Here is a 17,548-nt window from a genome sequence, read left to right on the forward strand (position 1 = left end):
GGAAATGAGACAGAGATGGAGGGAAAGCAGCAGCAGCAGCAGCAGTTCCTTGTGAACATCAGAACAGAACTATATTGAATGAAAGTGATCTGAATTCAAATAAATTCATGTTCTGTTCATCCGGATGACGTCCATTAAGGTTCTTCTCCTGCCTTCTTTAATAACAAACTGCAGCAGCTGCTTGTGTTTCAGGGTAGAAAACGGTTGCGAACTTGTTTATTTGAATCATAGAAAAGGAATATCTGGTTAAATTTCTGTCTACTTATCACACACTTAATGCTGTCAATCAATCAGTCAGCCCCCCTTCCTCTTCCTCTCTCTCTCTCTGTCAGTCTGTTAACAGTCTCTCTATTAAATCAGGAGGAAGATGAGTAGCATTGAAAAGATTATAAATATGAATTTGTGTTAAGTCCAGTGTGAGATGATATGATGGTTAAAAAATAGATGGGGGAAGGATTGCCACTGAGCCTCGCTTTCCATTTTATCCCCCTTTTTATAGTGCACTTTTAAATCCCAGACTCCCATAATCCCCTTTCTCTCTCCTCCATTTTGCATATTTTTAGCAAAAAAAAAAAAAAGAGAGAAAGAGCAAACAAAAAAAAGAAAAAGTGAAGGAAAAAAAAAGGAGAGGACACAGTGACAGAGCTCCAAACTTTTTTTTTTTCTGAGTGAAGAGTGAGAAATGATGGGGGAAGGGAGAGAGAGAGGGAGAGAGAGAGAGAGAGAGAGAGAGAGAGAGAGAGAGAGAGAGAGACAAAAGAGGCAGATGGGGTCTTTGTGAAGGAGTGAAGGAGAAGAATTTGCTCAACAATGGATGAATAGGTGAGGTAGAGGAGGAGAGGGGGAGGCGAGGGGGAGAACCCAACCACCTGCTGTCCTCCTCTTTCACTCACAACACTCAGATTAACTTCCCTTTCAGCCTCACTCGCTCTCTCTGTCTCTCTCTCTGTCTCTGTCTCTCTCTCTCTCTCTCTCTCTCTCTCTCTCTCTCTCTCTCTCTCTCTCTCTCTCTCTCCCCCTCCCTCTCTCTCTCTCCCTCACACACACACACACACACACACTCCTGCACCTTGTCACTGCATTCGCTCATTTTCCACTCTTTCCATCTCTCCTCAAGTATCTTACAGTTGGAGCTCCTGCTCACCTCCTTTTCCCTTTCCTCCTCCTCCTCCTCCTCCTCCTCTTGCACCTCTCTTACCTTTTCATCTTCACTCTCCTCCCGCCCTCCTCCTCCTCCTCCTCCTCCCTCCTGGCAGATGATAAAATCAGCGACACACTCAAAACTATGTAATTACTGCTGATGAACCTGCGACTGATCTCTGTCTGCATTTCACTTTAGTTGCTTTCATCATTTCATTCATATCCCTGTTAATCAGAAACCATTTTCCACAGAAGTGCCAAAGGTTGGTTTGTAAAAAAAAAAAAACCCATCATCTGTCTATAGACTGATGCAAGCTGAAGGGGGAAGTAAACAAGCCGCCATCACTGCTTTGGCATCTCACATTTAAATCTGTTCAATAATGTAATGAAATGTATGTAAAAGACTTCACTTTTAAACCAACAAGAAATATGCTCAGGAGATCCTGCCGAAGCTCTTATATGTTGAACATCTGGGCTGTTTTCTGCTGCTTCAAATTTTTACCATCTTCAACTTTGAAAACAAAAACAAAAAAGAAATTAAAATCTACCAAATTCCATTAAATTAATTTCACTTTGCTGCCAGAAACATCCATTTTACAAGGACACACAAAGGCATCTGTAATAGCGTTGCTCATGCGGTATCTCACTCAACTGTGTAACAGCAACTGGAATATTATTGCTCTGGATGTTCACAGCTCATGTTAACAGCTGCGTATGTAGATTTCTCTCCCTCCAGCTAAATTGTAATGAAGAATTTATTAATAAGACACTTTTTATTCACTAACTTTTTTTTATTTTTTTATTCCAGGGCTACCCTCTCTCCCTCCAGTCTGACTACCAGCCAATAGGAGGAGGTATGATTAATAGCGGAGCGGTGATGTCATCATCAGTGGACTACCACCAGATGGGGCGACACACGTCCAACCACCACCCTTCTCTGGACTGGAGCACTGATTACCATGGCAACGGGTAGGTATCAGGGTTTGACTGTGACTGGTTTTTGATGGCTAGCTGGACTGTAACTTTAAATATTTGCTTTTTTTGAAATTTGAAATGTCCATACCAAATTTTCAAGTCCCCCAGAATTTTCTTTCCGTTTCTGCCCAGGACACTACTAATAAACAAAACACATTTTTACATGTTATCATTCTTTTATCTTGGCTTTCTAACATTTAAATCTAATAAAAACAATGTCTGTTGTCGCTTGACAAAGCAACACAGTCAGATGTTGGACAATGGTGTGTTTGTGTGTTTTACTGACTTTATTGTCTCTGTTTCCTCTCTCCTCCTTCAGAGGTCTTCAGAGAGACAAACCTCTGTTCCTGAGCTAATCTCAGTACAAAATGACACCAAACATCAACCAAGCCCTTCTACTGCCACACCGTGGAACCTCCAGCCTCACTTCTACATGAGCCCACGCCTGCCTGAGAGAGCCGGCGATTCAAGTGGATTTACAGTGGGCTCAACCAACCAACAAGCCACCCAAACCTGAACCAAACTGCAGTTCAGCACTTCAGACAAAACTCCAAAACACAAATTTAGAACATTTAGTGCTGAGTGCCATGCATTACATAAAGATGGAAGTAAATATCAGGAAAATAATAGGACAGTTCTCTGTCATTGGTACGTTCCTCCTAAGAGACAACAGGACAGTGTTAAAAACAGGGAGATATACTTTTTCTCTGCTCCTGCATGTAGATCGGTTGGACTTGTTTCCGTAATTGGCTGTATTTTTTCTACTGATTACTGCATAGTTACTGCATAAGAAATGCTACAATTTGAATAGTTCCAGTGAGGAGAGGTGGGCAGCTCCTGCGCTGTGAACCATGATGATAGGTGTATATACCACAGGTACCCTCAGAAAGGGATATTCTGTCTAACTGCTAACTTCCTGTCTGCCTGAAAAAAATCTTTATACCTACTCGGAGGTAAAATTTTTGTAAAGATGGTGTTTACGCCAGTTCCAAAAGGCTCTGAAGAGCAAGTGTAAAATACTGTAACGTAATTGTTTGAGCTGTTGATTTAAAGCCAACTGATTTTTTTTTTTTTTCCTTTGGCGTCATAGTAGCTGTGTCCTTCTCCAGCCAAAGTCAAAAGAGCACAGCACACAAACAAAAGGTTGATAACCAAATACAACAAAGTTTTACAAATTGTGTCTCCCCCCTGTTTCTTTAATTATATGAACGTTCAATTTAATGGCCACTTATGCAGTTTGGGCTAAAGTCCCACACTGTCTGCAGAGACAGAAAGATGTAATCTGATTCTAAACAGAGTGATTATGACTGAATTCACACTGCTTCATTCAGTTAAAGACAAATAAGAGAAAGAGGTGGAAAGGCACCTGAAGCTGTTTGTTGCCTTTTAACCAGGCGATTAAAGAACTTTCATTGTTCTCTCGCAGTGAAGCTCAGATCTGCAGGGTACAAATCCAATGTATTTTAGTCCTTGAAATGATGAAATGTCAAACAAGTCTTTGTTGAAAAAAAAAAAGAAACAAAAATACTCCTTTGTACGATGACAGCTCCTCCTCCTGGCATATGTCTGTTGATAATATTGATTTTGATCCAAACTGTGTGAGTGAGTGTGTGAAGTGTTAATGAGAAAGCGGAGTGGTTGATTGGGTTGCATGGTCTCTTTTGTCATCTCTATTTCTCTGTGCACAGAGGCTATTTAAGAAACTATAACTGTTGCTGGGTTGGCTGTGTTTTAATGTTGTTTTTTTAATCAAATCAAGTTTTGTTTTCATGTTAATGACGATGATGATGATGAGAGACATATCTCTCTCGCTCTGTATCTCTTTGTATTCATGTGTTTTTTGGCAGATGAAAGGACTCTGGGTAACAACAACCATGAAGATTTTCTTATTTTTAGATTCTAATAATGTGTTTGAGAATAAAGTCAGTGCTGCACTGATGTGCAGTCATTACTCCAAACCCTGCCTCTTTCATGCTGTTTATTTCTAAACCTTTTGTGACAGCTGCTTTAATTAACTGCACATAATAATGTACACCTTTCCACCATTGTGACACAGTAGACTACGCCTTGTGTCTGTATCTTGGCCTTTGCATTTATTTGTAGCTAAGCTCTAATTGCAAAGCAAAGGTCTTTGAAGTCTCTGAAAATATGTATTTTTAAGCTGCGTTAATGTGATCGTCAAAATGCTCAACAAAAATATTTATTACAGTGGTTCTCAACCCTGTTTTAGCAAGCAATGTGATTCTACTAGAGATGGAAACGTTAGCCGGTTTGGTATGAAAGTACTGCTGCATTGATTAAATTTTGTATTGATCTTCATGGACTCCAGAGGGAGACTTTGGTGATCACTGAGTGTTTGGAATCTGTTAGCAACATTAATTTTCCTCAGGATGAACTGTAATCACTTTAGTGATCATCAAGACATTTCATTTAGCACCATCCTCAAGTCAAAATTATGACCAAATACCTGACAAACTAAAGATATTCCAATTAATCTCAGCTGTACTTTGTGTTTAGTGGTAATTATCAAATGTTCTATGCATCTAAGACCTAAACAGCTGCATGCTAACATTGTCATAGTGAGCATGTTAGCATGCTGACCTTTCAGTATCATTTCAGAGCAGGACGATATTTAAATAGCTGCTAGCGTGGCTGTAGACTCTAAAAAGTGATGGCTAAATTTGGTTTAGCCCCAGTTTGTGCCTTGTGTATTATTACATTTGAGTCAAATTTAAGCTTTGTTTTACTGAAAGAAAAAATCTTGATGAAAAAACTAGAAGGTAATTTAACACTAACGCTGTTTTAAAGGTTTTTCTGGAATTCTTAAAAATTCTTAAAAAATATATTTAAAAAAACATCATGTTCATCAGGTGGACACGAGAAGAGACCACTCCCATCAGAATAGAAATGTTTCATTATAGGATAAAAGAGATCATTCAGAGCAACTTTGTATTGATTTGCAGTGACTCTTCACTCTAAGGGGACAAGTGGACCCAAACCATACCAGCAAAATGCCCCCAAAGTATAACAGAGACACCAGATCCCCTCACTGTAGGGGTCAAGCATTCAGACCTGTACCGGTTTTTCCTTTAATTTGTCACCCATCTGTATATCGAACATTTGTGATGTGTGTTCAGCTTCTTGTGGACTTCTGCCCCCAAGTGGCAAAAAAAAACCCAGAATAATGCTGCTTTAATATGGATGAGTGATATAGTTGATGTCATAAAAATGGACAATTAACTTTGTGACTCCAATGTGATATTAATACATGAGAGAGACAAACAAGGACTAAATGTGGTCTTACTTTTGAGAAACACTTGCAAAACTAGTGGCACTTTAAACAAAGCATCTTCAAATGTCAAGTAATGAACATCAGTGTCAGGGTTATCTCTCTTTATTCTTAATAATCAAGCCATAAGAGCCATTGTAATGCACTGATGATGTGTTTATGGTTTAAACAACATTCCCTGCACTAATCCTCATCATGATTGTGATTGGTCTGATTGACACTAGCAGGAGTAATGATTACTAATCAATTCAGCTACATCTGGTGCACTGATGTAGAGTACTGACTGACAGAGATGAGGGGATACAAACAGTTTTGACAGTTTGTATAAATCACAAGTCAGTTACATACACTTTGCACCAGAAACAAGGCTACAGTAGGTGCGGGGGCAAGTAACAACCATAATGCACACAGAGCCCACCAGGCATTTCCTCTCTTGCATTCAGCATTTGCATTTCACACACATGCCTGGGGATACAGTCACATTAGTGCTAACAACACAAGGTGTTGGTGGTGCAGTTCAGGTGTCAGTGCAGGCTGGTATTTGGTAAGAAATATCAGTTTTATACAAGTTCTTAATTTGTAGATGTGTGTTTTTAACATCACTTGAACATGTTTTTTCCATTCCCTCCATCCTACTCTACTTTTTCTGGGTTGATCCATTTCCAACATGGTAATCTTGTGGCGAGTAGTTAACCATAATCCTGAACTGTTTAGGAAAACCTTAAATTCCACAAAATATTAAGGTTTTCAAATTTTCCCAAATGGCAGCTGTATGTATTTGACATTTTGGATGATGATACCAAATGTCAAAAACTGGTTTGATTGTGTTTCATCATCCTTTTAAAAAATAAATTAATCTGTATGTAAAATAAAATCTTTAGGATGTTTACAGAGTCCTTTATCAAGAAGAACATGTATTTCTTCTCATTAATTAAATTTTGTCTCCAAAAAGAGCCCTTCTAATCCCATCCCTGCCTTGAATCCATAGTTTGCTTTTACATTAAAATGCAGGCTGCCTCTCTGTGTCAGCAGGTACACACTGTCCCCCAATGGCAACAAGAGACACTGCACCTAGTTCCAACTCCTTTCTCACTTTAAAGGTACACTCTCCTCAAACACAGTTCACAGTTAAGTTTTAAGACAACATTAAACTGGGATTTTGGGGTTCTGTAGGTCACTTGAAATCCATCTTTTTTCTATTTGTATTCCACACAATACTGACAACTGTTCAAATTTTCCAAAAATTATTATTTAAGAAAACAATAGATGTAATGACCAGAGCCTACACAGCAGGACTTGGACAAACTTGTGTTTATCAATATTTTAATATGACTAAATGTAATGTGAAAGATGTAGTGACAAAACCGTGGAGACAAAACCAGACTCTGCAATTCCCCTTAGCTCTAATTTCCAGTAGCAATAGGCCTCTGTTTTCAGCAAAAAGTTCTGATAACGCCACTGTACACTACCTGTTCGAGCACCAAACAGCAGAAAGACAAAACTAGCAACTAGCTGGTGAACATAGCGGAGCATTTAGCAGCAAAATATTTCCCTCAGAAGTTAGTGGAGACCAAAGCGGGGCTAAAAGGAGAGTGAATATTGGACTTAGATTCATCAGGTGGCTAGAAACACAGCTCTAAATGAATTCTATCATTGCTCTCCATCTGCACTGTTTGCTAACATGACATAACAACTTTATAAGGTATATTTCAGTGTTTAGACTTTTACAGAATGTTCCACTGACCCCAAGTGGCTAAGAACTCTATTAATGCAGGTTTAAGGTGTTAACTGTAACATTTTATCATCACCTAATCATTTTTAGACAATGGTATGACAATAAAGGAGATCTTGACTAAGATAGTTGGCAGGCTCAACACTACTTTTTGTACTCGAGTCCAGGGGAATCATGACACAAAACAGGAAGAGAGTGCTGTTCTTCTAGCACAAATGGAACAACAGTAGGCTATAGCTTTTTGGTTCACATTCTGCTACAAGAAACAACAAGGCTGCTGGGAAATATTATCTTAGAATTGTCAGCACTATTGATATCATGGTGTGACATATGTTCTCCATGATCTCATTAAATTCTAGCAAGGAAACACTGAGTTGATGAGAATATACTGATGATTAAAAGACTACATATAGCACCTTCAAATGATAAAGGTTAGGTCACAGTAACCGGTAAATGTGACTCAGAGTCCTGCACATCAGAGGGTTAAGGAAACACCAGCTGTGGTGAAGACACTCAAATGGTAAAGGTTTGGCAAGTGTAAACCTAATCCGTTGTAAGCAGCATTTAGAAGTGGGCAGTGTGAAACCCAACACACTGCAAACAGCCGTCATGTTGCCAAATCGAAACCCAATCCAGCAGTGACACACTGAAGCCTCAGCAACCTGCTGCAATCCGCACAAAGGTCAAAGTCACTGCTGTTTCAGTTTGTATACTGCTCAGGTTGATGTGTTGCCTTCATCATTGAACTGTAAGGATTATTCTTTAAAAGTCATAGTCTGTATGTTTATTTCACTGTTGTTTAAGTTTTTACTTTTTTGTGTGAAGTATTCCTATCTGTTTCCGTACCATGTTGTCATTCAAACAGCCACTGACAATTGACAAAACAATCTCACATCATGGTCCATTTAGTTGATGTTCTGGAGCTTCCAATCATATCACATAATCCCATCAGCTTTTTTTTTTTTTTTTTTAATTTTGCTTTCACATCATGAATTTTAAAAAGTGATATCCATCTGCTGACAAAGATCATGTGATACAATCAAAAGCTCCAGAACAGCTACTATAGGGGCCTTCAGGTGAGATTGATTTGTTAAACAATTTGTTTTGTTATTTCCAAAGTCAAGTATGAACTTTGAAACTTACCTTTTAAGATAACATGGATCCTTTAAGTGCTCAGAAAAATGGAAATTTGAACAACCATAATTCCATGATAACTGAACTCCAACTGCTGATCATATGACAGGATCAACCTTAAGGTGAGATTGTTTTGTCAACTGCTGATTCCAAGATCATGAACAAACCTTGAAACTCAAAAATCAGAAACAGCAAGATTTTTTACTCAGTGTTGAAAATTATAAAAATAAAAGATCAGACATCTGTAAAACCAGAAACCCAGAAATGACAAAATAACATTTTGTTGCAGTTTATATCAGCACATTAGGAAAACACTAGTATGAAGACATCAGTCTCAGATAAAATATTTTCTGTATCTAATAATAAACTTAATTGTAAATGATGAAGTGCTTCTTCATCATAACACCACTAATCCATGAGATGTTTACTCAAAATCGTTTAACCAACTTTAAATAAGGTTTAAAGAGCTAGCGTATTTTCCTCTCCAGTGCAGTGGGTGGACGACTGGACGTCTTCTCAGGAAGAACCAGCCTCAGCTTCCTCCTGGGAGATGAGCCTCCGTCCTCTGGCAGGTACTCCTGCTGCAGCAGTGCAGCAGCTGCAGCTGGGCTACATGTGGAGTATTCACTCTGTGCAGAGACACCTGATACAGACACATCTGCTGCTGCTGGCATGCTGCCTCCAGACAACCCCACTGTTGAACCTTCAGTTAGAGCTACACCCCCAGCTGACATACTGACCATCAACCCTGCAGGTACACGCCCATTCTCTGTCTGACTGTTATTGTTTGACAGATTCTCCACAGTGGTCAAAGGTCCCGTAACCTGAGGGGTCACCCCAGATGAATCATCTGCGTCTAGAGGTGCCTGAGTTGGGAGAGTGAAGCTCTCCTTGGTCTGAGATTCAGGGGGCAGCTGATGAAGTCCCTCCCCAGTCTGCGGGCCCGGTCCCTGGGTTGGATCAGGCTTCAGTCTAGCTACAAGAGGAGAGCTGTCAGGAGGCATCTGGCTCTGAGAGAGGGACTGGATGGGTGAAGGATTAATAGCTGGGTTTGCTGCTAAGTTCTGGGCAAGTCCTCTAGCTTGAGAGTTATAAAGAGGAATGGTCTGTATTGCACTTGCTTGCAAAGGGTTAGCTTGTACAGCATTAGCTAGGAGAGAGGTAGCAGGAGACATGAGACCTACACTAGTTTGCCTGCTGAAGCTGTTTGGAGCACCACTCGGCACCATGTTGGGCCCACTGATTGCTATGCTAGGAGCAACGGTATTAGTTGGACCACTAGGGTAGAGTGCATTAGACACTGGGGCTGTGGTGTTGAGTAAAAAATTCCCTCCTTGAAGACAAAGATTGCTGCCAGTCAGCTGAGAACCTGCTGACCCCAGCAGGGAAAGGTTGGTAGTACAATTCCTTTCAGAGGCAGACATTGAGAAGGGATGCTGGGAGGAAAGCTGAGCGCTTCCAAGAACCAATCCAGCTCCCTGATACGGAATATCCGCACCCTGCAAGCCTGGCCCCTGTCCAATAATAGTGGCTCCCTCTACTCTGGTGGTGTATGATTGGTCTGCAGCATTGGTAGTATCACTAGATGTGTGTTGGGAGTTCTCCAGGTGTGTTTTCTCACCTTGGTCACCTTCTGCACTTTCCTGACCACCTTTCCCACTTTTCAATGTTGTTTTTTTCTGCTTAGACGATGATTTGCTTTTCTGTTCCCCTTCTTCATCCTCCTTCTCCTCTGCATCATCCTCAATCAATCCTTTGGCCTTGGCAGTCTTTTTTACTTTCTCGATGTTTTCCTTTGTTTTCTTACCAGAGCTTCCTCTCCCTTCCTTCTCTCTTCTTTCTTTTCCATCTCTCCTTTTCTCTTCACTCTTCTTGGAGCTGCTTTTCTCCAAGTGGCCCCGCTCGGTTTTCCTCTTGGGATGGACTTTGCTTTTTCGGAGCGGGCTCAGGTTTAGTTTAACCTTCAGTAATCGGCTTGACTGGACTTTAGCTTTGTGTTTCCTCTCTCTTCCTCTCTCCTTGTCTCTGGAAGTCTTTGCCTCCTCTTCCTTCCGGCCCCTTCCTTGATTGTTTCCTTTTTCCTTCTGTGTGCTTGAACTCTCCAGATCAAACGTCACATTTCTTGTTTCTCTTCTAAAGTCCATGTCCTTCATCATATCAAACTGGTTGTAGCTAACATTCCTACCCCTGTCGCTCAGTCTGTGTTGAGGAGGGAAGCCATCAAACAGAGCAGAGTCTCTCATGTTGGTGTGAATTCTGCCTTGTCTCATGTTGTGCTCTGATGGTCTATATGTCCTGTGGCAGCTCTCACAGTGTGTCATCTCCTGTCCTCTGCTCTTACCTTCCACATTAGTCCTGTAGCTCTCTCCCATTTCTCTGTGTGTCTTATAAGCAACCAGGGTCTCTGGTCTCTGACTGAAAGTTTCTCTCCGTGGATGAAAGGAAGAGTTGGAGTTGCTTCGAGAAAGAAGCTTGTTAGGGACATCCCTGCCCAAGATTTCCTGATGAGTCCCAGGCTTCCTCCTCTCCTCCTCCATCATCATCATCCTCACTCTCCTTCTCTCTCTATCCTCCTCTGACTCAATTCCTCCATTCACCCTGTTGTCCCATCTCATCGGATTCAGCCTTGGTCCTTCAGAACGGCAGTCAGGGCACCTAAAATGGCTGTCGTTCTCATCTGCTCTGGACCTGAACTGTCCACCATGGCCTTCTGTTCTTGTGTCCAACATGGTTTCCTTGTCCCATGGCTGGCTGTTGTTGGCTTGCAAGAAGAGGTCCCCCCTCATCTCACTAACATTATGGTGATTGACAAGTTGGTTGGCCACTGTGCTGTTTTCCTCCTCTTTCTCCCTCTGTCCTTCACTTTGTTTCAGTTTCTTCCTGTGAGACACTTGATAGTAGATCAGCACTACCAGCAGGGTCAAGCCGACGCCACCTGAAGCAGAACAGGTAGGATTTTAAACTGTGATGTTTCTAATGGTTATTCACAGTTTCATTCTAAATTAAATTCTGAGCAAAGGTGCTGATGTAGCATTTCTAGCATTATAAATTCAGTTCATATCTAGTGCAATCAACCCTCCCTAAGATTTCTCCCTAAGGACCCCGTCAGGTCAAAACCCCCAAATATTCTATTTACTATCATATGACAAAGAAAACCAGAAAATTCTCACAGTTGAGAGGCTGAAATCAAACGATGTTTGGTATTTTAACTTGAAAAATGATTGAAACAGTTAACTGATTATCAAAATGGTCTGCAGATTTTCTGACGTTTGAATAATCAATTAATGAACCAGTTGTTTCTGCTCTATATCTCTTCTCTTCATGTCAATACTTCAAGCCCATATCTTGTGATTTGGGGTCAGAGAGATAGTGTAGAGATTGCTTCAATTTAAGGGTCACAAGCCAAAAAGTTTGGAAATAACTGCAATTAGTCATTAGAGCTGCAAACAGTCATTATTTATAATTGCTATCAACTGTGACAGATATAAATTGTGACAGGTACTTCACTCAGTCAAAACTGAGGACTGTACAATGTGTATTATGTGAGGGATAATCCACAATGATGCACAGCTGTGCAGTTATCAAAACAGTCCCTTTCAAAAATTAAAATATATATTAATGATTATTTTCAGGGGCAGTATACTCTAAATATAAACTTTGTGTTGGCACTGTTGTACTGGTGTAAATTGTGATATTTCTTGGCTTTCTGTTCCTTTTGTCATTCATGTTATTTGTTTTCTGAATCAACTTTTCATGAACTTTTCCTGGTTAATTAAAAAGTCATGGCACAGCTAAAGTCTACAGCTTCAACTATTTTCTGTTATTGTGTTGTGTATCATTTTCACCAATAAAGCAGATGACTGCTGTGATGGCCAGATCTCGAGCGTACAGTTGAGGCATCACGCTGCCTCTTGTTTGTATCTGCACTGTGATGTTCTGATTGGACGGGACACAGTTGGCTTCAGTCAGCTCCAGCACCGTGGTTACAGCAGGATTGTCAGCACTCACACACACCATCCTACGGCCATTATAAAGGATCTGAGAGCAGTAAGGGGGAAAGATGTTTAAAGATGTTTATGGTTTAAGTCTGTGTGGCACTGGAAAATCTTTTTTTCCTTAAAACAACTACAAAATATCTACACTGCAAGATCATTTCAGTTGGGTGGTAGGACCCAATCCAATTGTTGAATTGTTTCCAATGCAGTTCCACCATGTTTGACATTTTTATGACACAAATGACCAAATCTTGAAAAAAGCTGGACCAGTAACTATAAGGAAATTGTCTGTAATTGTCATTTTAAATTGTCTGTTTACTATACCTGTGTCATAAAACAGAATTCAGTTACTCCAATTTTTTTCTATCATGGAAGACAGCAATGGTAATGCTGGAATGATAATTTGCAGTCACCAAATGAAAAATGATTCTATTCTGTTATCATTGCTTCACAGTTCCTGAAACAAGTGCAGCTGCATTGTAAATGTGTACGGGTTGAAGAAGAGGTCCTGCACCTGGTCAGGTTGTTGTATGAAGGTGGACAGGAAGGCAGCCAGATCCAGCAGCTGACAGGAGCAGTTCCATGAGTTGAGGTCCAGGTTGAGGTTGGTTAGCCAGGTGAGGTAGGAAAAAGCCTCAGCAGGAGCTGAACTCAGACGGTTTCTGGACAGATCTAGAGTGCGCAGGCCCACCAACCCACGGAAACTATGACCACAAGACAAGATCATACTGAAACTCTTTTCTGTCTTTTCTTTGAAAGAAAAAATGCATATATGATATGTGAGAACGCAAAAATACACAGTAAGCAAATGCAAACTGTGCACTCATGCAATAAAGTATGAAAAAACTATATGAAAGAAATATGCACTTACCTGTTTCTGTCCAGATGATTTATCTGGTTATCTGACACATCCAGACTTTCCAGATCTCTGAGGTCATTTAGAGGGAAGGATCCAGAGTCCAAACTGGTGAGCTGGTTTCCCTCCAGCTTCAAGCTCCGCAGAGCCTTGGTACCTTTAAGCCAGCCAGCTTGGATCTGCACATCAAGACGGAGAATCATGTCAAAGAAAAAAATACAGGCTTTATTCAATCCCACAGAGTACTCAAAGCTGTAATATAGACAGATGCATTTAGTCCTTTCTCAGTGCAAGACGAGGACTGTGGAAGTTCTGCAAAATGAAACATCTACTGTGTAGTTTTCATCAATTTTGGCTGTTATAATAAACTAATCTCTCACCCTCTGGATCAACCAAATTCTTTAAATCAAAAATGCATTTCAAATATTTCCCCAGATATACAGTACCAGTAAAAAGTTTGGACACACTTTCACGTTCAAGGGAATAGGAAGGTGTGTCCAAACTTTTGACAGGTACTGTATTTTTTTCCCCTGAAGAGTTACCCACCATGCTGATGAGGTTGTGGCCCAAGGCGAGGACCTCTAGCTGGGTTAGATTGGTCAGAGCTCCCCCCTGTAAGGCCTGACTGGTCAGGAGGTTGTGGTCCAGCAGTAATGTGTGGAGGAAGGGCAAGTTTCTGAAGGACTCTTTACCGAGAACTGATATATGGTTATGACTTAGACCTGGAAGATGGACAGACATATTTGAAGGTCATACTTTCAACATTTTTTAAAGCCACTACTAGTAGAATTGGCGGTAGCATATCAAAAAGAACAAGTACAGATATGACTGACCTATGACTGTAATGTTGCTGAGGTCGGATAGCGAGGCAGGTTGGACAGTAGAGATGGAGCCTTCTGTTAGCAGTAGAGCCTGAGTCGTGTCTGGAGCGTCTGCTCACACACACACACACACACACAGTTAACACATACAGTGCAGTACTGTAAGACCATGAGGACTCATGGGTAATAGTCTGGGAGGTTTGCCATATTATTGCAGTGTATTTTGGAGAAAATCCAATCCCACTTATTGAGACTAACATAAATCTATCTTTGACTGAGATGTGTGGTGCAGCTGCACATACAGCATGTGTTTTACCTATAATGTGAGCCAGCCTGTGACAGATGACAGCATCCTCAGAACAAACCACACAAGAAGCAGGGCATGATGGGACAGAGGACACACGCTGGGCACTGATGACTGACAGCAGCAACATCAGCAAAATACCTGGATGTTTAATGGTGGAAATTGGCAAACCCATTCTTATTTTCTGACCCTGCAGTGCGTTTATGATTGTATTGATCTATAGTATATCTCTGTTATTTCAAAAGGCAATACTTGTAGGCAGAATGCAGATCATTTCAGTGATGGTCTCGTTAGTTTATGATAACACTAATAATGGAAATCCACATTGTATAATACTTACTGTTCATGTTGTGTTACAGTAGAGGCAACATGGTGATGAGGTAGCATCTCGTCCATCCGGCTGCAACCTGATACAGCTTCATTATTGTCACCACCATCATCTGTTTGGCCTGTGAAAACATACCATTACATCACTGTAAATACACTATAATCATCTGTCTCCTATCTTCAGCTCTGTTCAGGTGAATATAGACTTCAGCCCCCTGTAATCCTGAATAGGAAAGAAGTGGGTATAGAAAATAGATGGATGGAACATCATGGAAAACACACAGATGTGCTCTGAACTATGATTGCAGGCTGAGTTCATAGACTGAATGTACTGGCTATTACCTCCATAATCAGCAACAATCAATACTACTACTACCATCATCATCATCATCACCTACAGCAATGTCAGGGCTTGTTGCCTTTGTGTTTTGTTCTGTCCTTCTGACCACAAAAACGTCTGCACAAAACCAACCCTAAGTATAAAAATATATATCATACCCTCTAATTTCACGACATACTGTACATATAATGCAATGGATTCTGACATTATTATATTTACTCTACAAATAGTACATGTTTTGCAAAGAAAATTACTGGATTAAGTCATGGACCATTATAATAAATGGTCTTGAAGTGTTCTTGGCTCAGCATTGGCATGGGTGCAGTAACACTGTCATTTGGAAATTTAAATTTAGTTTGTAAAGATGAAAATAAACTGAATTGAACTCTTCTTCAATTTGCTTGGGGCCCTCTGGAGCCCCATCAAAGACCTTAGCGTGTCCTTGGACTAAAGTTTGGTTGCCACGTTTGTTCACTGTTTGTTCTGAGTTGCTAGGCAAACAAACAGTAATACACAAGTTAGCAATGGATTGACATGACAGTGTGTGTATATGTGTGTTACCATCCAGGGAGGTTCAGGTCGTCCCCAGAGGATGCTGACTGATGGATGACAGCCAGACACTGTAGCAGAATGAGGCCTATCATGTTTCTGCTAAAGCTCTTTTACTAATGGACTTTGCTCTGCTGCGCTGTCCTTTCTGATGAACAAATATGAGTTACTCCACAACAGTAATGTTTCCATAAAATCCATAAACCAGAGTGCATAGCAGAGAACAGAGAAACAGAATATGGTGGTGTTATATGCTGACAGACATTCAGCAGTTTCACCTCAAATGAAAAATATTTGGGTATTTTATTTGAGTTTTCATTGCTACAAAAGCACAGATACCTCCACGAAATAAAACAGTCACATACAGCCAGCACTTAAACATGTAATATTAAGCTACATAAACATAATATTGAATAAAATGTAATGTGATAGTACTGAATTAACTGAGAATCAGCACTCTACTCTGTAGCATAGACTGTATAACCTAGCATAAATGCTATCATTGACCCTCAAGCAGTTTCCAACAAAAAGCTCTGATAAACCCCTGTACACTACCTTTCTAGCTCCAAATAATCTAAAATTAGTGACAAGCAATGAAGAAGGTGAAACATTTAGCTAAAGAGTCAAATATTTCCCTCAGTTGGTATAGATCAAACCAGAGCTAAATGAAGAGTGCATCTTGGAATTACAATCGTTAGATGGACAGAAACACAACTTCAGATAAATGCAAAGGTTGCTCTGTGTTTACTGTATGTGTGAGTAGGCCATTGCTTGCTAACACATTAGCCAAATGCATGTGATAAGCTCATAGTATGTCAGGGTCTGTATTTCTGTATTTGGTTTGGTGTTTTCTGCCCTCTAGTGGTAAAAAATGACTGAATGCAGCTTTAAGTTAAATAGTATTGCTGGTACTCAAGTGATGCACTCATCCAAAGCAATTTTTAATGTCAGTGGTTCGTTAGCTGCGTGTGTGTCTGTTATGCATGGTTTACATCAGGGCTGGGTTAACCCACTGGGAGGTCAGGACCAGGCTTGCTGTATGTCAGTTAGTCATAATTTCACTAAATACAAATTTGTTGAAGGATATGTACACATAATATCAACTGTAATATTAAATGGTATTAGAAAAGCATCAAGCCTACAGAAAAATTCAGGACCCACCTTAGGGATACCATTCAATTTTTAATTATACTTTGTTGGTAAATAATATCAAACAAATTAATCAAATTACCACAAAGGATTTGCAACAGACAGCCTGGGGCGACTGGGGCTGCTTGGTAATCCAGTCTTGGTTTACCTGAGAAATCGTTTCAGTTGTGTCAGTTAATGAACTACTGACTCACCGACACCTACAACTATTTCATTAGTTTGGCTTTCACTGAAGCACTTCAGTGTCCCATTTCTGTGTAGTCTACAATGTGGTTTATACATGCCACATGTCTCTATTGAGAATGACATTTAAAAGATAACGATTTTCCCCCGCATTTTTAGTCCTTGACTCAATCACAAACTATTCCCTCACGCTGTGAATCAGGTTCATTGCAACCTGCATGTTAACTGATATCCAAGATTATCTAAACACCTTCTGATATCAACTGATTAACAATGAACAAAGAGAGCACTAAACTTGCATGAGCCTTTTTTTCTGTCATTGATTTGCTTTTAGTCAATTGTTTGACTTTAGTGTCTGAACATCCATACACCTCTTTCCTAAACCAACAAATAATGGTTAGAGTACATGCACATTTTAAAAGCTGTTACAAACTGCTTACCTGTTGAACAGAGCACAAAGGTCCACCCCTTCTGGTGACATGGTATGTTCCCCTCACAGATTAATTCATAAAAATGATCTGTAGCCCTGTGGGACTGTCTATTGTTTGGGGATTTAAACTCAGAGCCCCATCATTTACCGGTTCATACAGTGCTGTAGCATGTGCTGTGTATATACGAGTGTGTCTAGCTTAGGTTACCTGGCCCTCTCTGGAGCATGCTCAGTAGAACCAGCTGTCACCTGAGAGGCACAGATGTTATGTCTGACTCAGTGTCCTCAGTCACAAATGAGCCTTTAACTTAACTCTTACACCTG

The 17,548-nt window shown here is 40.4% G+C and overlaps 2 protein-coding genes across 6 annotated transcripts in view; one reads left to right on the plus strand and one right to left on the minus strand.

Moving 5' to 3' along the window:
* tox (thymocyte selection-associated high mobility group box) overlaps positions 1 to 4,066 on the plus strand; it is a 47,313-nt gene extending 43,247 nt beyond the window's left edge. For both annotated transcript variants that reach the window (XM_042429714.1, XM_042429715.1), the window contains exons 9-10: positions 1,949 to 2,109; positions 2,435 to 4,066. In XM_042429714.1, coding sequence (XP_042285648.1) covers positions 1,949 to 2,109; positions 2,435 to 2,471 — 198 coding nt within the window. In that variant the 3' untranslated portion in view covers positions 2,472 to 4,066. The remainder of the gene's footprint in view (positions 1 to 1,948; positions 2,110 to 2,434) is intronic.
* Positions 4,067 to 8,452: 4,386 nt separating this feature from the next.
* Positions 8,453 to 17,520, minus strand: lrrc53 (leucine rich repeat containing 53). Of its 4 annotated transcripts, none has more exons than XM_042429393.1 (10): positions 17,433 to 17,513; positions 15,475 to 15,610; positions 14,587 to 14,695; positions 14,259 to 14,387; positions 13,955 to 14,053; positions 13,668 to 13,843; positions 13,137 to 13,300; positions 12,780 to 12,969; positions 12,116 to 12,308; positions 8,453 to 11,205 (listed from the first exon to the last, which is right to left on the minus strand). In XM_042429393.1, exons 3-10 carry the CDS (start codon positions 14,591 to 14,593, stop codon positions 8,738 to 8,740), a joined length of 3,426 nt encoding a protein of 1,141 aa, XP_042285327.1. In that variant the 5' UTR covers positions 14,594 to 14,695; positions 15,475 to 15,610; positions 17,433 to 17,513; the 3' UTR covers positions 8,453 to 8,737. The 4 variants fall into 4 exon arrangements, with proteins under 4 accessions (XP_042285327.1, XP_042285326.1, XP_042285328.1 ...); XM_042429392.1 differs by having other exon boundaries at positions 16,694 to 17,487; XM_042429394.1 differs by lacking the exon at positions 15,475 to 15,610 and having other exon boundaries at positions 17,433 to 17,520.
* Positions 17,521 to 17,548: the final 28 nt, after the last annotated feature.

Source organism: Thunnus maccoyii, chromosome 12, assembly GCF_910596095.1.
Source record: "Thunnus maccoyii chromosome 12, fThuMac1.1, whole genome shotgun sequence".
Taxonomy (NCBI): domain Eukaryota; kingdom Metazoa; phylum Chordata; class Actinopteri; order Scombriformes; family Scombridae; genus Thunnus; species Thunnus maccoyii.